The 22,392-nt window shown below is 34.4% G+C and overlaps 1 protein-coding gene across 2 annotated transcripts in view; it reads right to left on the reverse strand.

The window, feature by feature from the left end:
• The window catches only part of LOC122089168 (inositol-tetrakisphosphate 1-kinase 3-like), a 22,384-nt gene extending 17,277 nt beyond the window's left edge, over positions 1 to 5,107 (reverse strand). For both annotated transcript variants that reach the window (XM_042658688.1, XM_042658686.1), the window contains exons 1-7: positions 4,492 to 5,107; positions 2,964 to 3,045; positions 2,601 to 2,633; positions 1,188 to 1,308; positions 881 to 973; positions 419 to 538; positions 146 to 322 (exon numbers count right to left, since the gene is read on the reverse strand). In XM_042658688.1, coding sequence (XP_042514622.1) covers positions 146 to 322; positions 419 to 538; positions 881 to 973; positions 1,188 to 1,308; positions 2,601 to 2,633; positions 2,964 to 3,045; positions 4,492 to 4,673 — 808 coding nt within the window. In that variant the 5' untranslated portion in view covers positions 4,674 to 5,107. The remainder of the gene's footprint in view (positions 1 to 145; positions 323 to 418; positions 539 to 880; positions 974 to 1,187; positions 1,309 to 2,600; positions 2,634 to 2,963; positions 3,046 to 4,491) is intronic.
• Between the last annotated feature and the right edge of the window lie 17,285 nt (positions 5,108 to 22,392).

Consider the following 22,392-nt stretch of genomic DNA (forward strand, 5'->3'; position numbering starts at 1 on the left):
GGTAAGGGAAGGTCATGAAGAGCCAAGAAATTGGAAATTTTGTGGTTAGCTCTGTCCTGCCAAACCTAAACCACATCCAACGGTGACCTAAACTTCCTAGGGTGATAAGAAATAAACTTCAAACAAAGAGTCTCAGTAGCCTCACCAGCAACCCCAGGATCAAGATCCGCCTCATCAGCGGACGCAGCAGCACAAGAAACCCTAGGGAAACGGAATACACCAGCATTGTTTAAGAGTTCACAGTTGTTGATGTCAGGTAAAGAGAAACGCCGGACCACTTTTATAGCTTCACCTACAATGTAGACCTTAAAGAGAACACCTCCTGTAACAAGACAAATAAAACAATATCTACTGAGTATACCTAGAAGTTATGGTACACTGAAGGAGATGAATCACTGGATTAGTAGCAAATGCATACCATGATTAACAAACTCCTGTAGAACAAGAGGAGGTTCAAGTTTTGAGAGGGAAAATTGATCATATGCAAGAGAGAGTTCATGAGACTTCGCACTTCCATCAACAACAAGTGGCTTAGCAACTGACATAGGTATCAAGTACACACAAAAGGTCCTCAATTAGGAACAATTACTGGAAAGCAAAATAAATAAATAAACCAAGTAATCCTGCCTAGTCCAGAATGTTACTGCATAAGAGTAACATAAAATCAAGATAAAACCAGCATATGCCAGCAGTCTGAGACCCATTCTGTATTGGCTTGAGACTACTGACCAGCTAATTAGTTTCCTCTTTTGGCCTCATTATGCCACTTATGTTTTAAAGATAATGGTTTCTGGTAAATAACATTTTTAAACCAGTTCTAAACCACAAGCCAATGACAGACAATAAGCTGGGGATGGGCAACTACAAAGTCCAAACTCACCTAGAGGCAGCATCAACCCAGCTTTAGAAACTGCATCAGGGATGGATGATGGATCTTTTTTAATAACCAACTGTCTTGGAACATCAACAGTGCCTACAACATTAGTCAATAATCAATTCAAGGTTTGTAAGCGTTGTTAAATGTATGTAAGATGTAGCATGAGAAAATCTCTTTCCGCAGATACTTAACCTAACAACCTTAACCTTTAACACAAGCATGAAAATTCTAGGACTGCACTTAATAACCTACTAGCAAACGATCATCACCCGAGACATCTTTTTGTTTAGGAAAATGGTTTAAGAATTACCATGGCAGTCAGAGAGGTTAAGATCAGCTACATCCTGGAGCATGGACTGGCGATTGTGTACATGTTGTATGGCATCTGGAGGATCAAGGACGGTAACTTCAGGATGTGTTAGGCTATAATCCTGCACAAGAGAACACAAGGGGTGAGTAATAACGACCATAGCACCAAATGGAAAATTTTCCAGTAATAAAAAATACTCATATATGCCAATCAAAAGAAATAACCATGACTGATTCAGCTAAACAATATTACATCAGATGAGATGTGATGACAGGAAGCCAGAAAATTATGAACATGCAGGATAACTAATCGTTAAGAAACAGAATCAATGTGAGAAGGGAGAAGAAACAAGATCAGATATCAAAGAGGAGTGTAAAATATCACACAAACTTTGTCATCTTATGTTGATAGGCCTTGTATCATGCAAGGCAATACAAGAAACAAACCGTAAATTTAAATAATAAAAAGGAAAACTAAAAGAACTTGAGCAGGAAATAAAATCTTGGGCAGAACAGCACCTCAAATATCTAGCATCACATTTCCACAAGTATCGGGGACATGACTTGATTTTCGTTGTTAGTGTTTTGTGTTGTCAAAACTCAAAAGTAAAAAATCAAGATGAAACCACACTATTCCCAAAGTGTTATCTCAAGAAATCCTTTCAATGAAGTATGAAGTATGACATGCAAGAGAATATCAGTGCTCCAGTACAAACTAGTCACATGAATTTATGAAGCACTCTGTTTTCCTACTCGGTTGAAAAGGATGTTGGGAGACTTGGGGCTTCTATGTCCCATTTCACATAGTTGTCAACTGTAAATCCAGGCAAGAGGCAGTGCGTTGGCAAACATGATAATACCTTCTCTACATCCATGGCAGAAACATTGGGTATGATCAAACTTAAGAACATCGTTGAGATCAAATTGCTCTAAAAGCATGTAACCCAAAATCAGACTTGATTTATTCAGAATTTACTAATTTGTCCCACATTCATCTGATCCAAGCGAACAAGATGGTACTCAGCAAACTGAAGTTAAGGACAACAGATTTGTTCCCACAATGATTAGCAACACCTGATAAAGTTATATAAAATGTTTAAAGAAATATATAGAAAATTTTCAGAAAAAAATAAATAAAAACCCGCAGTAGCTGGAATTCTTGAGGGTTTGACCTCAACTATATGATCATGATTCATGATAAAGAAAAGAACAAATATTCTGCAAATTATGCATAAATAAGTTTAAAGCCTTAATATATCTAGTCATTCAACCAGCCATTGTTATTGATCATTGGATCCCATGAAAGTAGTGTATAGAACAAGCATGTTGACAATGGCTCTGAAAGCAATCGCCTCGACAAATTAAAAAACATGGGGTTTAAACTTAGAAAAAGCCCAGAAGTTTAAAAACAAACCTCAATTATTTGGCACCACTCCTTTCCAGATAACTGAAAAAGAAAAAAAGAAGAAGCATACAGACTTTGTCAGCTACAGAAAAGATCCATAATCAGTAAGTTTCAACTTTTGTTCCCAAGGAGATGCAGGAAACAACCAGTAATTGAAAGAGAAATTATTTATTCAAAGAAAGAAAGCACAAGAGGATAAATAAAAGAAGAGACTTTTAAACTAAGAATAATTTTCAGGTTCAAGAAATGCCAGTTACATCCACAAAAACAAGAAAAAGAGATCAATGCAAAAAACAAAAGTGACTCTGACCAGACCATAATATGGATTTCAGAAAATGAGGGAAAAAAAAGAACTTCAAAATCTCCACAAACCTTATGTAGAACAATGTCAAAAGGACCTTGGTCTGAAAGTGATCTGCTTTGGTCAATTGCAACAAATAGTATCCCCTTATTCCTGCACATTTACGTTTATTAGTTATTGTTAGACATACCACCAAAAAGCAGAACAAGAAATGACAACAAAGAGGCTGTGGATGTAAAAAGAAGAAGAATGATAGATTCTAAAAACACCAGAAGATAAACAAGAAAATTCATTAAGTTCATCTGACAATCTTCAAGGACTCCAAACAGAACCACAAATATGAATACGTTAGATATGGATATATGTAAACAACACCTATATGCAAATATGGATAGTAAATCATATGCTAAAACACATATTGCGGATAATGCTATTAAAAACATATAGACATAAGAACTTCATCAGAGGAGGAAACAAAAATCAATATTTGCACGAGAATGTTCGAATGGCCAGTCATCAAGGGTTTCAAGACCCCGTAACCTCCTGACTGAAAGCAATCATTATAATAAATAAAAAAATAAAAAATAATAAAATAATAAAAAAAAGAAGAAGAAGAACATTAAAATGGGGCAAAAGTGTATCCTTCCTTAGAAATAGACACAGATATAACATAATAGTTACATTTGAAGGGGGCAGGGAGCACTTCTTGCATTAGTGATGCACGGGATAATGATACACCAGACAAGACCCAAAACTAGATGGTTACCAAAGTCAATATTCGAGCTGATATTTCGCAGTCACTAATTGACATCAGAGATAGAAAGCTGAGAAGACCAAGGACTATTGGATTAAGATTTAAAAAAAAGAATATGCATATTCTTTAGAAAAGATACTAAGAGTATGGGCTGAATCTACTTCTTCCCCCCTCCCATCCTCCCCGGGCCCCTTTTTCCTTGTTGTGTTCCAATCTTTGAGAACATAAATTGCAGAATATTCCCATCGCACACTGATAAAGACATCAATTTTCAAACTCCGAGAATGATACTTGGGAGAATAACTTGAAAAAACGTCTACACAAGGATTTGCTGAAGTATAATCGGTTCGATAGAGAAGATCTAATTTCTCAGGGTGAGAGGTGAGACTCAAACACTGTCAAAGCAGTCTTTTCGTAGGAAGAGCATAGGCTTTCTAAACCATTTTGTTGGAAGGGGAAAAATCATTTCAGACTACTAGAAACTGATGAGAGTACAGGCCATACGACGATCATGACAACAACACCGGTTTCATGGATGAGAATTATAAAATGGTTTAAACAAGCAACCCAAAAAAATCTGCTGCAGTAAATATCTGACAAAAAAAAAAAAAGATTAGACTAAAATCCAAGCCACAAAACTAGAAAATCAATCTCTCGAAGAAAAGTTAGCTAATAATGTTGGTTTTCAAAATTTCCTCCAGACAATCACTTCACCATGAAGATGTATCAGAAAATGTATCTTGTGAAATGGTTCTCTGCACCAGAGGAGGGCAGAGAGAGAAAAGGAGAGATATGAAGTAAACTAACACCAAGGTTAGTTGTGATTGATTAGATTGATCTATTACCTAGCTAATCCTTGAAGCTTGGGCTGCAAAAAGCTCTTAGTCTTCTTAGACGTTAAAGCGTATCCAACCACAAGTTTCTGCGGAAGCGGAAACCCAGGACCAATCGAATACGACAGTGAGTTCATCTCATTTTCCATCTCCTCTTCATTTAGATACGAAGAGATCTCTCCGTTGAACCTCATGCCGTTCACAATCCCAGCAGAATAGGAACAATAAAACCCTAAACAACAGATTATTTCAACCGTTCTCGCTTATAATTCAATCAAATCTCATGAAATTGATGAACTCAGATGCGGAATGCCTGGTATCTCAAAGCACGGATGTCCCTCTACCTGGGAGGAATTAGAAATGGAAGAGAATAAAAGGGAAGAAAACATGAAGAACCAGAAAAACGAATCCGAGTCTCAACGTCTTCTCCTTCACTGTTAAAGGCTTTGATGTATTCTACTGTGGATTAGCAGAAGTGGAAGAAGAACACAGCAGTAGTAGAGAAAGAAAAGAGAACTTCGAGATAGGCGAAATGGAAGGAGAGATGGAGAAGTCAGTTAGCAGTGAACTGGAGACAGAGAGCACAGGTGGGGAAGAGCGTGTGGGGAGTGGGGACTAGGAGGTTGAAACATAGCAAGGGCCCAAATATATAAAATTGTAGTACATAGGTTTGGATTCCTGAATTTACCCCAATAATAAAATCAGAATTACGGAAATGACCTTCCTCTTTTGACTTTTTTGTGAAACGTGTATTCCTGTTGGTAATATTTGCGGATCCCATTTGGCAGTGCACTACACTGGGATTTTTTTTTGGTAGAATTTTTTATTATTATTATTTAATATATGACATTGAGACCATATCTTTTGTGAGATGTGATCTCCAATAGATCAACTGATCCCATTGGATCCTGTATCTTAGGCCATGCTTGGGTTGAAGTTGAACCATGGCTGAATGTTTGTGCTACATTTCTACTCTACCTCTTTCTTTTTTTTTTTTGGTAAAAGATTATGTGCACAGTCGTGCTTGTTATACGATTATGAACTAAATCGTTGGATGGGTATGACCATATACGATACACAATTCTTTACCCCATCCAATGGTTCGTACTAATAATAAGAGATTTGCGAACACTAAACATTATTTTTGGGTGTCAAGGTGAACCCACCACTATGGTGGCCCAAAGGGGTTTAGGTGCTTGATGGGGCCAAGGGGATTTGTGGGAATGGGGGTGCCGCTTTCTACATATTTCCGGCATGATCCATGGATTCCAAATAAACCTTGTTTAATGGCCAATTTGAAAAATTGCAACCCTATTAATCCCATGGAGATGAAGAGTGATGCTCTTATTGGAAACACCCGGAACAGTAGCTTGCTTGTTTCCTTTCTCCCTCTATCTTTGGTAAATGATATTTCAAATATTCTCATTCATTCAAATAATGATACATGGTGCTGTCGTCTATCTCACGATGGAACAATTATTGTTAAACCGGCAGCTAGTTACTTGAAGATCAGATTGTTATCTAACTCTAATGGAAACTCTTTCAGGTGTTCTTGCCATTCTTTATGGTGATTCTTTTGAAAACTGAACTTTCACTTGAAACTTTAAGTGTTTTTCTAGAGATTAGTATTTAGAGGAATTTCTACAGAAGATCTGCTGGAGAGATGGATGACATTAGATCCCACATGTGGATTTTGTCACTCTCATTGTGAATCAACCTGGCATACATTTCTCTCTTATGACTTTGCCAACAGAATCTAGGCATCCAGTTTGGGGCTACGAACATTTTCTTCACCTTCTTTTCAACATCTTATTGTGTACTTATTTAATCCAACATTATCCTTGCTAGTCACCTGAAGAATTTTTCTAATACTTTGTTATTGTCTGTCATTTTACTTGGCTCCTCAAGAGCAAGATTATCTTCCCAAATGAAAAACTCAACCTTATGACCATCTTGAGGAATGTGGGTTTCTGGAATAGTGCAAAAACCCTAAACTGATCTCTTTATGACATGGCATCACACACCCTACCCTTCCAAATAGAATACCCCCACTCCCCAACACCACCAATGCTATACTAGTTTGCCCAACCATTTATGATAAAAAATAAAAACTAAATCATTTGGTTGGGCTAACGCTAACCGCATATTCGAGAAAAGGATAAATGTATCTCATTAATGGCAAATTATGTGATGAGAGGAGAACATGCTAGTGCCACATCGTGGCCTTTGAGCATGCTTCCCAATTTTTTGCATGTACAGATTGATCCCCACTCTATTTAATTTAAGCTTAAGCCCAGTACCAAAATGGTACTTTTTGTTAAACATTTAGCATGGTTCTTTAATCACACACTCCTACCTCATATGTACTAACCAAAACATGGATATTTTATCTCTAATATGAACTCTTTTTTTCTCATAAAAAAAATTGGGCACCCAACATGGTTTTAAGTATCGGTGCATATCGTGCCGTATCGGTTAATATGTATCCGTATCGGTAGGCATCGGCACGATACATACCGATACAATACATGAAAATTTTAAAACCCTTATGTATCGATACGTATCATACGATACACACCGATACACACGATACTCACCGATACGTACCGATACTCTATGAAAAATTCAAAATTGAAGTGAAATGTACGTTTCAGTATGTATCGGTACGTATTGGTGTGTATCGGTATGTATCGACCGATACACACCGATACCGATACACACCGATACGTACCGATAAGATCATAAATGGCCAAAATGGGTAATTTTTTAGAAAAACACAAAATTTTGAGGTGTTTTTGTTCCAAAGTTGCTACCAACCATTTTTCTCTTTAACTAAAATGGAAATCAAGGTTGGGAACAAGGATTTTACATTTATGGGACAATTACAAACCTTGGATTCTTAGTGCGATACTCTCAATTTACTGTTTATGCATAATACATGTTATATATAACTTTTTTTAACTTTTTTTTTATGCAAAAATGTATAAAAAAATGTTTCCTATCCATTTATGTACGTATCTTTAGCGTATCTCCGATACGATACGATACCCTCCGATACGTTTCTTAATTTTGACCGACCGATACGACGATCGATACCGATACTTTAATCCTTGGCACCCAATAGTGCAGGAGGTGATTCAAATCCGAGCATAGAGCTTATGAAATTGTCTAGATCTATAGGGCTTAGGAAGAAATTGTCTGAGCACAGGGCTTGTGTCTGGGAAACACTCTCCTCAAAACTCCCTCTATTTACAGATTTATAATCTAGGGCCCCCATACACTAGAATTAATACACGGGTGTCATGGGAAACCCTCTACCTTAAAGTTAAACATCATTCATACATACCAATTCTTTATTATTTTTTGGTAAAGGCTAGCTCTTTACAATTACTCTCTATTATGGGTTCCATCCCAACCCTTTATACATGAACCACAAGTCACATGTTGGCCCCACAGACTCTAAACCATACTCATTAAATTAAAAAAATTATTAAAAAATATCATTCATTTTTAATATCACAAGAGCACATAAAATTATCATCTTATCGCTTGTCTCATTCATGGTAATATCCTGCACGCATTATCATTGGCACCTACATTGGTGCAAAGCCACACAATCAAATATCTTTCTTTTCCATATATATATAAAAGAAATTAAACAAAAATCCACTTGAAGGAAAACTAATATATCAAATTTCTTTATTTTATTCTCTCTCTCTCACAGTAGATTTATCTACTTAATAACTTTATTTTTAATAAATTTCTAGATGTTTATTCATAAAATTCCGGTGCATTGCACGTTTCAAACTAATAACAACCAAATTGGAAGCAAACATTGGCTGTACCAATGTACGTAGTTAAGTAGTAGCAAGAAATATAATATGATATTTACAAAAAAAAAAAATACAATCATCCTTATAAAACTAACATTTTGCTTGTTGGTACTGATAAATAAATACAATAAACAAAAAATCAACATATTTTAATGACCTCAATATCCTAATCAATAGCACATAGTATACTTTAATGAGGGAGTGGGAATTGTAGATGGAATCGTCCATAGGTATCTATGGATGTCACATCTTTTATTTATTTATTTTTGTCAAAGGTCAACACATATATGATTACCGTCTAGCATTGGAAGAGAGGATAGGGGTAGGGGTAGGGGTAGGGGTAGGGGTGGGGGGAAGGCAGAGATTAGAAGCTCCACCTTTGGTATTATCATCAGCAAAGAGCCTTTAATTTACAGATCAAAATATGGTTTTACCCATCATATCCCAAGTTACAACAGGTCCCATAAAATTTGGATGTGTTGCCTAAGTTTTTTAGATTGTGTAGTCTTTTTAGCCAAGGAGTTAGCAATTAGCAATTATATTTCTCTCTCTATTAATTTGAGTGATCTTTCACTTTATATTTACCCAAAAAAAGATATTCCAGTTTATAGAAGAGAGATAAATCTACAGTGAATCCCAGTATTGTTGGAATTTTTGAGGGATTGAGGTTGATAGGAAATAAAATAGATTCGGTGCCTATCTCAACCCATAATTTTGAAGTTCCACTCTAGTTAACCAAGCAAAGATCATAAAATTATAGTTTGATAATCAGAAATAAAATTTGTATGAACACCCAAAAAGGAAGAAAATCAGCAAATGAATGATCTATCAAATCGTCGATATCAACTTTACGTAAACTTTGTCTTGGTTTATGCCAAAGAACCTAATGGATACATGTGTCGTCGTGAGCCTCTATTTCATTAAAAGTTATGATAGTCCAACCTCCAAAATAAATCTAGAATGAATATTTTTTCATGGACGACACATCTAGATATGCCATGTGATAAAGGGTTTTATAGGTACTAGCTAGGTACTAATCCAAATGTCCTTAGCTTGCATCTCATGTTTCAGCTTAGATTATTGATCAAGTGGTAAGAAAACATTAAATCTAGAATTTCCAAGAGAATGCATGTCAATGGATGAGAATATATGACTGGTTTAAGACTTAAGTAAAAAATTTGACACATGGTGAATATGAATTATTTTCTAGATATTCAATAGTCAAAATTAATTACCACATCAACCTTTCACATTGACATAATTAAACTGACCACTGATAGATATCTTATAGAAGGTTATATCATATAATCAAATTATAGGGCGGATCAAGGTGCGACGATAAGGTTGCTTTATTGTGGCTTAGTGCTACAAATCGTAAAGTGGGAGGTAAGAATGAATAAATTATGACTCTCATCAAACCCAATAATGAAAGGATTCATATGCACAAGATTCATTATTTTTTCTTTATCATACAATCAAAATAATATTGTCAAAAAGTCATACTAGAAAGTTTATTTGCCCTTTTTCTTATATCAATTAAATCTCACCATAGTCATGGCACCATACAGACTTACCAAAATAATTTTTCATGAAATAATTGAATATAATGAACAATTATATTTCTCCTTCTCTCATTACTATATGAAAACTTTTACATTTTGTTTTGCACAAAATGACTTATATATCACATGAAATCTTTATCCCTCCACATGGAACACATGGTATTAAAATTAGATTTGTTTTTCCAATGGTGATGTAGAATAGGCAAAGGTTCACAAAAAAACGTGCCTTGTGATATAATATGCATAATGGACACCAAAAGGTGCACTTTGAAAAGAAACTGTCCATATGTCCATAGTGCGGTTTATTTAATTAATTGTTTATTTTTTTAATTTGAAAACAAAACATACCATATGGACACTTAAACATCATACTTCTGTTGATGTTTGTATGATATTATTTTGGTTTTCTATTTATGATGTGAAAGCCTTATGAAATCACATATTTGCTGTATAATAATGTATGCATACGATCAACGAGTATAGAAAAGAAAAAAACAAGAAGCAGACATACAATCAGTGGTGTCAATTGGTCAGTTCGTTTTAGTTTTGATCCAGGGTGAATTGATTTTGGTGTGGGAATAGTAAAATCGAAATCAAACTAATAAGAAAATTTATGTTTTGATTTGCTTTTGTATTTAGTGCAGTTCAATTTTCAGTTTCGTGTATTGATTTGTAATCGAGTTGGTTTCTTTTTTTTTTTTATCTGATTTGGGTTTCATATTCCATACAAATTTATATAAAACTATGTAAATTTCTTATTTTTTAATGAAGTTTGGATTGTTTTTGGTTTTTTAAAGGGTTGGTTTCGATTTTGAGTCGGTTTTGATTTGGTTTTGGGTTCATTCGGTTTCTAGTGTGGTTCAGTTTGATTTTAGTATTGCAATATCCCAAAACGAAATAGTCCAATAAGGCTTTGGTTCTGTTTGGTTTCGGTTATTTTCAGTTTGGTTCTACCTATTTTGCCGGTTAGGTTTCAATTTGATACTCCTACATACAAGAGATGAAAGATTTACGTAGTTATACAAACTTCCTACAACCATGGAATGAAATAAAACTTTCACTAAGAACAATAGAAGAAAAATAATGTAACCTTTGCAATTTGATTCACAAATTCAAGTCCCATTGTACACCCCTCTTTCTTCCTTTTATTTTTTTCTCTCTATTGTACTCTCTCTCTCTCTCTCTCTCTCTCTAGTAAAATTACTTCATTCATCTATTTTATGGAAAACACTTGTCTTTTTATGGATTCCTCCTCTAGCGACCTTGTTGCTTTTTTTCTCCTTAGAGAAAATCCACTATACATTTCTTTTAAAGTCCCACTTGAAAAACTCCACCGTATTTATGACTTCAACCACTTTCACTCTCTTAGAAGCCCAATCTTGTTAAAGACTTCAATCTTCCATTTATTTGAAAGGCAACTTCTCTTGAAAGTTTCAACCAATCCAACTAGACCATTAAAAGAAAATGTCTCTCACACGCTCTCCCTCCATCATATACAACGGTTCTTTCACACTAAAAAAATTCTATGTTTATGTGTATTAATTAAGTAGCTTACTTGTAAATGACATTGTCATGCATTGCCATTTCGATTTGATCAAAAGTCTCCTATAAAATTTGATAAAAATAGAATCGTATAATTTGAAGATGCAAGAAATTCAAGAAAAATTATGATAATTTTAATTATACCTTCCAACTAGACCATTAAAAGAAAATATCTCTCACACGCTCTCCCTCCATTATATATAACGGTTCTTTCACACTAAAAAAATTCTATGTTTATGTGTATTAATTAAGTAGCTTACTTGTAAATGACATTGTCATGCATTGCCATTTCGATTTGATCCAAAGTCTCCTATAAAATTTGATAAAAATAGAATCGTATAATTTGAAGATGCAAGAAATTCAAGAAAAATTATGATAATTTTAATTATACCTTACAATTTGTATCATTGAAGAAAAAGTTATATCTTAGGGTACAACCACAAATTTGTTGATATATCCATCGGCTAAATCATGTGATAGTTTTCAAGTTATAAATCATTTTCACTACATCTTTTTGGCATATACGCTCATTTATAGGCATTCCTAGTTATATTGTTGGTTTATAGCTATTTTGCATATGGTTTTCTCACACAAATTATGTATCTATGTACAAAATCCAAGGTCTTCTCCACATGAATGTTTATATTGTGGCATGTATCACATGACAAAAAAGGGGTGTGATCCAATATTGGGTGGATGCCACCTAAGGTTTGTTGTAGAAAAGAAATCAATTGAGAAAATGGGACTTCTTGTGAAGTATAATTGAACCCATCATAAAGAATTTTATTGAAATATATATAAAAAAAATCTATTTTATTCAACTAAGGCTGCGTTTGGTAACGTTTATGATCCAGAAACGGCGTTTCGTGTCGATAATGAAAATTTCAGTTTATGTGTCAAAATGTAGATTTTTTTTTTTTTTTTTTTTTTTTTTTTTTTTTTTTTTTTATGAAACTGAACAACGGAACTTTCACTCCATAAATTCTCCTCTTTTTTTTTCACTTTTTGTTTAAAAAAAAAAATGAAACACACCATAAATGCACCAACAAAGCCTAAGTTTCTTCCTAACTAAGTAGAATCGACTATATATTTTATATATTCTGTTCCACCATGCAGCCTTATGTAAAAAACGATGCAAGGAGTAGACAGCTCTTAAGAGATCACGGGTTGGATTCTATTGTATTTACTTTGTGTCATAAGACACCCATTTCCTCCTTTCTCCCTTTCCCTCACTTCTCCCCCTCTCTCTTGTATCCGTAGTTAAAGTTCCATCATTGCGAAGTTAGATAATACAAGAAAACTAAAATAATGAAAAATGCAAATTGCATAACCATCATGAATTCAAATTGAAATCGATTAGACCCAATTCCAATTTTAGCCAACTCCTTATATCCATTTCTAGATTGGACATTTCAATTCATCCAAAGTTGGATTGGTTATAGGAACTATTTCTAAGTCTTTCACGCCAATGTGAAACAATGATATTGTTGCTTTGGCTCCTGATGTGTTCTTGAAGCTTGATCTTTCATTTAGTGCTCCATCATTTCATGTACTTTGTCATCTAAGCTTGGAAATGATCTTCCACTTGAATCTTTGCTCGTTGATACTTATTCGTATCCATGGGCTTGTTTCTTATTACTTTTTGTTGTAAGGAGAGGATACTGATTTCTGCATTGACTTAAAGAAAAGGGAAGTGAAATTTTCAGAGGAAAATTTTATAGTCATTACCCCAGTGTGATTATATCATTAATTTTAAATTAATTAAAGGGAGAGGGATAGGTATGCCATCGATATCAAGTATGCTAGCAGATAGCACCAATAAGATCACATGATGGAGTATCATTCAGGAAGGATATGACGGTCATTTCATAAAAAATGAAGAGAGAGATAGACACAATGGGTGCTAGCATACTTGATCTCAGCGGTACATCCAACCTTTTCCCTTAATTAAATTAGGTTATTAAATCTCACTTTACTTTACATTTTTGCATCCAAAATTCTTTGCTATAAAATATAAAATAAAACTATATTTTAAAATAAATCAATACTAAATATGGTAAAAGATTTAAATCTTTTATGCAATCACATGAGATAATGATCATAAAAGTTTATTTTTAAATTTTGAAAATTTCACTTTACTTCCCTTCCCTTTAATCAAACATGGCCTTAGGATTTTTCATCTAACAAATGTTAATAATCACCAAAAAAAAGTCATCAAGTTGTGATGCCAAATAATTCTGTGTTTTTTTTATCCTTTGTCCTTTGTATATGAGACAAAGGCCGATTCACCTGTCCTTAGCTGTGAGAGGTGCAGTTCAGTCAATATCAATGCATGTAACCATCAGTCCCGTTAAATTATAATTGGATCTTTGTGGGTGTGTGGGTGGAGTGGGTGGGGAAGATTTGCCATCAAGGTAGAAAGACATCAGATTACTTTCTTAGAAACATATATGAGAATTCCCTTGGATGCTTGGTAGCCATTCCCAATTCCTGTGGTTCAAGTTTAGCATCATTATATAATAATAAAGGAGAAAGAACTATGCCTGTCGAAGCGTTGTCACGCTTCACACATGATCCTTGTTTTCGTTGGGACTGTGCAAGATGCCCTTATCCCCTAAAAACAGGATTGTATGCGGGCGTGGGAAATGCTAGATTGATTGACAAAGTTCTTCTTTCCTAATAATTATAATAATAATAATAATAATAATAATAATAATAGATATTTCTATACGTTGCAGAGCATGCAAGCTTGCAAGGCCATTATAAAAAGGTTGATCTCATATTTTTTATGCCAGACTCAGTAGCCTCTGAGAGAGGTAAAAGTGGAAGGCGTGGGTGCCTTAACTCACAAGATGAAGACAAAACAATCGCACACATGACTTCTTGGGCACCTACACTTTACTATCAAAATACCAACTAACTATGTTAATTAGTAGTTACCTTCGAGATAAGAAATTTAAAGGGAGAGGCTCAAGAGGGTTCCCTAAAAGACAGCATGGCCGCTACATCAGTATAGGGACCAATGGAAACACTAGTAGAAATATCAACATAAACGAGTTTTCCACTCTTTATAAGGGGTGAAATGATCATTTTACCCATACTATATTTGAGTGTAAGAGCCACATTACATTTTAGGGTTTTTTTTTCCCCGAATTAAATTATAGATATTAATGGTAGCTATCGTAGAAATGTGAAGGATGGAAGGCGAAAAAGGACTAATAAGAAAATGGTGAAATTTAAATAATTAAAGAAGAAGAGTGGGGTGAAGAGAGGATAAGGGATTAAGGATTAAGTGGGTAGGATTAGGGTTTATTTGTTCTTGTTTTTATATTTCCCTAGGGGGTTTAGTTGGGTAAGGTTGAAGGAATTGCAGGAAGGAAGTTTCCACAATTCTCATCCACATCTAATCAACCTCCACTTATGACTTTAGTGTCTCACACATCCACAGCATCTCTCTAATATTCCATAATCAATGCTCCTACCGATCCGCACAACAAATATTGGATTAAACTAAAAAACGTAAAGCTTTTATTTTAGGTGGTTGGGATTCTAGGTTAGATAATAATCCACGACCATTTTATGCCATCAATGTCTGCATGATCATGTGTCATGACTCATGACCCATGCATACATACGGTTAGGAACACGTGTCTCAAGGCCTGGCCACAGCTGCATCAGCATATCACTCTTACAGCGTCCATTGGATACCGAATTATGGGTGTGGTGGGATCCACACACGTCCACGTAGAATCACGGCCATGCATTTACGTAACATGCTCCCCTTCCGCTACTGCCAACAACCATGCAAGAACTATCTCCCGGTCTCCCCTGTCAAATCTTGGTCATCATGATCCATAGCACTGTAGGTGGTGTGATGTGGTGCCCGAGTTGTGCTTGCCCATATATGATTCAACTTCCAACAGGGAATTAGTGCCCAAAAATTTTGGAGTAACCTTCGCTTTTTCACTTTTTTTATGAAGACTTCATCAAATTTAAATCAAGAAAGAAGGGTTGACCTCGGTGTAATGGTAGTTCTATTGCGACCTACTATATTGTCATGGATTTGAGTATGAAAATATTCTTTATTTGAAGTGAGGGTTAGGTTATGTGTTGGGTTTGTGGTTTTTATTAAGATTGATTGATGGGTTTTTTTTTTTTTTTTTTTAAAGTAAAAATGAATGAGTTAATTTAATGTTTCAGATAGATTGATGAAAAGGTACATTAGAGAATTATATTGAGTCTAAATTAGATCCAAACTCATGTAAAGTCATGTGTTATATGAGTTGTCATCCACTATTTCTTCTTGGTGAGTTTTCTATAGAGAGAGAAAACAAAGATGAACCTATAAAAAGAGAGAGGTGTCTATCTATAAAAAGTAGTGATGATCCAAGAATGTTGAATCTAGATGTGAGGATCTTTGTGAGAGTCTCAAGAGGGATAATGTGAGAGAACATGACAACAAGCAATTAAGTAAGGAGCCAATGTGAGTGTGTAGTGTAAATGAGAGATGAGAGAAGTGTGCACATAGAGGCTTGAGTTTGGCTGTGAAATGCCAATGGTTGTACTTTTTCTTCTCTTCTCTTGATTCTTAGTGAAATTTTGGATCTTAGTCCGTGAACATATGGAATTTTTTTTTTTTTAACCACATAAATCTCTTGCCTCTTGTGTATGTGTTTGTTTTACTTTTTGTTCTTAATTGTTGATATTGCACATACTATTTTAGTATTTATGTTGCTCACCATCGAAAGTAGAACATAGCTTCCAACCTCGACACTGTGTACATTATGATAAGGGTGTCAATCGGTCCGGAACCAGGTATTCGATCTGGTTTCGGTTTTGGTTCCAAGGAGTGTTAGTGTGATCCAGAACCGGACCAAGTCCCATCTCGGTTCTGAAAATTGGTACTCGTACCCAACCTATCCGGTTCCAGTCCAGTTCTGGTTCCTATTCGGGTTTTGTATTTGGTTCTTATTTGGTTCCAGTATCCAATTTAAAATTCAATTTTTTTTATGCAACTGTTATTCAGAAGACAAAATATTAATGCTCATTCACTAGGTTATTGGTCTTCCCCAACAAAAGAAGGAACAAAAAATCATGAGCTATCAATGGACATGTATCCATGTCGAATGATTGTAAGCAATCGATCATCTATTGAACTTCTAATATCGTTAATTTCACTACTTGAAACTCTATTAGATGATTTATCATTTAAGTGATTGAAACTAAATATCGTTAATGATCCTGAGCAATCAATCTCCTAAATGGTAATTGACAGACAAGGGGTTTTAGAGTTAGACTATAATTGAGACTCCATTAGATGATTTATCATTTAGGTGATTGATTATGTCGGGTTTCCATATAAATTACATCAAGTTTTTAATTAAAGAGGAAAAAATGACATTAAGTTATTCGGTCCGGTTTCGGTTAGAATAGTTGGTTCTTGGCATAAATCCAGATCCGAACCGAACCGAATTATAAATACTTATTTCAGATCCAGGATTTAACCATATTATAATGGATTGGATTTGGTTCAGGGTATTTGATCCGAATCTGAATTCGATTTTTGAATTTGGTTCCGAATTGACACCCTTACATTATGACCTTCTCTAGATCAGGGATGCTCTCCAACCTAGGGGACATTGGAAAGAGACCAATAATGAGAGAAAGACACAAAACAAGAGACAGAAAGAGAAACATGAGAGATTAAATAGGAAAGAGAGAGACGAAGCCCTCACTAGTCCCTCTCTAGCCCCGGGATCCTAATCCCTCTAGACCCTGTATTGGCGGGAGCCTCATGCATTGGGCACATCCTTTTTTCTAAGTAGAATTACAACATATCATGAAACCTACCAGAACTCCGAAAAATGATTTTATTCCATAAAAGGAAAATGTCAAACATGCCACTGCTTAGGTTTCACCTCAAATAGCAACAACGAACTGATGAATCTAAACTGTTGCAGATTCAGTTAACCCAAACCCGACAATTTGATGATATATAAAGTTGTGTATACGCATATATAACAGTTGGACTTAGACAGTTACCAATTCTAAAGGTTGGGATAATCATTTACAGGGTCGGATTAGTGTCCCAAAGTGATCGGGTTAGCGGATCTAAAAATGACAGAGGCAAAGGTTGTTTCCATAGGTAATAGCTAAGGCCATTGGATTTATGGATATGGATATGGATATGGATATGGTGAAACATCATACACGTGACTCTATAGGCAATAGATTTGGTATATAATCAATTGATAATATCTTCTGTTATAATTTATATTTATTTTATTATAATTAAGTTTCAAAATGAGGTTTTTCTTTTATGTGTTTTATGACTTGTAATGGTATGGGACCCTTAGGGTCAAGGTAGTGGAAAATGGTCAATAACACCCTATAGATGCCCTAAATTCCATTAATGGCCATTACCATGAGTGGAGAGGTGGGGCAAAGAGAATTTATTGGGATTAATTTCATTTATGAAATTAATTCTTAATTCATACCATAGGTTATTGCCAAATGGAGGTAAATGGTCAATGTCATTATGTGGGTGCCCTAAAGTCCATTCATGGTCACTACCATGAGTGGGGAGGTGGGTTAGGAAATGGTCAATAATACCCTATGAGAGCTCTAAATTTCATTCATTGTCATTATCATGAGTGGGGAGGTGGGCTAAGGAATTGATTGGGATTAATTCAATTTATTGAATTAATTCCCAATTCATGTCCATATGACATTATTCTCCAATTAACTTACTATTAGTTGGAGGTTACTCTTGGGGAATCCAAGAGGGTACAAGGGTTGGTTTTGGGTCTATATAAACCCAACCAAATACCTTGCAGAGACATACATTCACACATTCACACTCCATCTATTTATACTCTTTGCAATCATACAAGTCTTTCTCTTTTTCCTTTTTCTCTAAGTCTTGCTTAAGGTTAGAGGGGACTGTTGTGCTATAGCTTTTTGCTCCTAGAAAGAACTAGAAGAGGGCATCAATTACCTTAAAGGTAATTGAATCACTAGAAGAATTGTCTCATCTTCTAGTGGAAGGTTGTTTTATCTTGGAGGTAGAGATGCAGAACAACTCTTGGCAGTAAAGGGCATCAATTACCTTAAAGGCAGCACTACAAGTGTGACTCAACCTCAATTCTGATCAAAGCTTCTTCAGTTGTTGTGGTGGTGATTCAATATCCATTTGAAGTTTATTCTCGTCTCATTTTAACTAAGGATCAATACTACAACATCATAGTAGTTTCTACTGCAAAAGCTTTATATTGTAATTTGTTATATTTTTGTAAGAAATTGTAGTACAATTCCCCAACATCTTCCCTACCATGAAAATTGTTTAAACTTTCCTCATCCTCATCTTCATGGTTGCTGTCTTTATCCACTTCATACAGATAACAGAAATAATATCTTCCTCTCCTTCTTCTACTGTCTTTATCATTGGTATCTGTCCAACTTTGTTGGTATTTAGTGGGTGATCTTAGGTAGGGTCCTTAAGCTTTGATTCACTGTACATAAAATATAGTTTTATCGAAAAATATGAGATAAGTTAAAATGAGTTGTTTCCATTCCATGTGAACCATATAAGATAATATATAATATAAAAAAAAAATTAATAACATTTGTTTTCAATTATTAATTATACCTCTTACATAGGACAAAAAGAACTACCCTTATTATACGAAGGAGGATAATTCCGATATCATGATTATAGTTTTAATATAACATACCATGGTTACATTAAGCAAAACTCAAATAAATAAATAAAAATAAATTAAATGTGATCATGCCCTTTAGAATTTTGGTTTGAGGAATCAGGATCGGATTGCATAAATTGCTACAACCTTCTTTTCTAAATCACCCATCATTCACGTTGGATCTTCATTTTTTACAATTGTTTCCTTCTTTTATTCAGTAAAGTAACAAAAAAAAAATTTAAAAATAAATAAATAAATCACTGAGACTTTTTTCTTGAAGCAAGATCCTCAAGTTTATTAAGTCAAAAATTCCAAAAAAACAAAATATTTAGATTTCTTCTTCCAAATTTCAATTTCTTTGGTCTGATTCCATATACTTGTAGAATCCAATTTGAATAGATTTCTGAACAAGGGGTAGCTAGGGTTGGTTTGAATGGTTGAATCAATGTGTTCTCAAAATTATACCTGAATATCCTTTGTCAGCCATTTTTATTGGATGCATCCTTATTTGTGATGTAAAAATAAATAAATAAATAAATAAAGAGTACACGCATGGATAGATATATGTGATAGAGATTGAAACCCACAATTGAATTGAATACATTACTATTTATATCAACCACTTGTGTTACTTTCGCCCCTTTTGTATTTTTGTATGTTTTTAAGTTAGCATGATGTGTATCGTGTGGTGCGTAAACGCATTAAGATGTGGTTGTTTTACTGTTTGGCTTAGGAGAAAAACAATTCTATAAATTTTTTTTTCCTATCAGGAATTACTGGAGGAGTGAAGGGTCAAAAGACTCAAAACGCATCTGATAGAGAAAACAAAAGGAGGTCTATGGAAAGTCATGGTGCTTCCTTACCGACAAAAGCTGCCTAATTAATAAATATAAGAACTTACTATAAAATGGAAAGAAATGATTAAAATGTAACCAAAAAAAATAATAATAAATAACAAAGCTTTTGAAAGATATAATTTTGTGAGAGTATGGGTCACAATGTGTAAGAATAATATCTTAACCAATCGTGGAAGAGTTGTAATGAGTTTAATAAATTTGATTCTAACTAATCAATTCGAATATTCTTTTATATTCTCCACTGAACCAAACATATCTGTTTAGATTGACAGCATTAAATTAAATTTATGAATAATCTGTATGTATACGACAAAAAGTTGAAAATGTTGTGTGAGAGAGCAACATGCAAATATATCTAAGCTGACTTTTTTTTCAGTTCTCTTATTCAAAAGAAAGGGAGAAAGGAAAAAAAAAGCCACACCTTTGATAGAAATAGTTTATGTGCTAATAATTTATTAAATTTAAAATACTTAAAAGGATTTTTTGATCAACAAAGACTTGGGTAGACTTGTTTATTTGGAGGAGAGAAAGGAGAAGCCACTTGGCAGCCCCTTGGAGGAGTCTCAGGGGAAACCTGGAGGTGCTGCCAGGCCTCCTCTGGAGGACTCTCCAAGTCCCTTGGAGACCCCATGGGTTTTCTACCTCAACCCCTTTCAGAAATGGTGACTGGAGATCATCTATATCTCCCTTCTCTTTTTTTTTTTTTAAATCTTTTTTTTTAATGAAAAAAATAATTAAGTAATCAATGTCCAGATTAATTATATCTTTTCCATTAAATATATAAGTAATTAAGTACATCAACAACAGTCACTTTGGAAAAAAATCTGAGATGCAAAAGAATTCAAATTTGAAAATCCTTGTGAATATGGGAAAACCTTTGAAAAATTCAAAAATTCGTCAAATATCTCCTCACATGAGGGGAATCCGAGAAATTGAGAAATTCCTTGAAAAATTCAAAAAATTTCCCAAAACCTTTCACCTTCTCTCACACCAGGAAGTCCCTCAAAGCCTTGGAGAAAGTTTGAAATCGAAGGGAATTCGAAAATCCTTACGAAAGCTGGAAAACCCTTAAAACCTCAAAAATTCTCAAAATACTCATGTGATTAAATAATGAGTGATATAATCAATTTAGAGTGGAAGAAGTAGTAAACAAAGAGAGTGGGCAAAATGAATTGTGAAGAGGAGGAGACGATGAGTGATACAATCAATTTAGAATGGTTTGGTCAATGCCTACATCCACTACGGAGAGGCATCTTCTCAAACATTCTATTAGTTGTGATCAACAAAATTGCTTTTTCTAGGCTCACCATTGACAACTGCTTACAATTTCATAAAATTGGTTGAAAAGAACAAGACATAATTAAAACACAATTGAAAAACCTCTAAATAAGAAAAATGCAAGATGGAAAGCATTTGATGATTCTCAACTAAGGGACACTTAAATGGTATTCAATTGAAGACATAGTGGTAGTAGAAATGTATTTTTAATGTTTTATTTATAATGCTGAAAATTTTCCTATAAACCATATTGAGAGTTATCTCTAACAAGCCTATTTTTTTTCCTAATTGATGAGCCGGTAGTCATTAACAGTTAATGTTTTAGTCATTTTATAGCCGTTAACAATGAATCAACCAGTTGCTATCCAGCGGTCAATTGCACGAGTTGATTGCTCTTGATGTAGTCCAATTATATTGACACCACTAACTATGGTTTTAAAAATCGAAATGGATCAGTCAGGAATCAGGATTGCCTGGATCAGATTGGTGTTGATTGGGACCGATCCCCAATACTGATTTGACCATATATCCATTGATAAGTCATAAGGGTAAAATGACCCAAAAGTTCTATTAAAAAAAAAGAAAAAAGGTAAATCCATCCAATCCAGTCTGATCCTTACTGATACAATCTTGAGTTTTAAAACCTTGCCACCTATTCAAGGGTTAGACTTATTGAAGTGTTTGAACCCTTCAAGCCATAGGGGTAGGGGTGTCAAACAGTGTGATTTTGGTTATTCGGTTTAATTTTGGTTCAGTTTATATTTTAATAAGGTGAAACCAAATCCGCATCGGATAGGAATAAGGTGAAATCAAAATCATTTTCATTTGGCTTCGATTTTAGCAGTTTTTAATCGGTTTTTGTTATTCGGTTCACAATCGGTTTATATGTGGCTAATAGTATCGTTTTAGAAAATGGTTTGCATCTTACAGCTAATGTGAATTCTACATATACTAAACTTCCTAAAGAGTCAAGACATTATACTTTTATTTTGCAAAGAACAATATACTTTCTATGTAAAAGACTACACATACGATAACTAATTAACTATGATCCTAGAAATTAGGAAATCAAGAGCTGTGATTGTGTGAAAGTGAAACTCCCTTCTCGGTTAGTACTTTGCTTTTGCTTTTTTTTTTTTTT

The sequence above is a fragment of the Macadamia integrifolia genome, chromosome 2 (genome assembly GCF_013358625.1).
Source record: "Macadamia integrifolia cultivar HAES 741 chromosome 2, SCU_Mint_v3, whole genome shotgun sequence".
Lineage (NCBI taxonomy): Eukaryota > Viridiplantae > Streptophyta > Magnoliopsida > Proteales > Proteaceae > Macadamia > Macadamia integrifolia.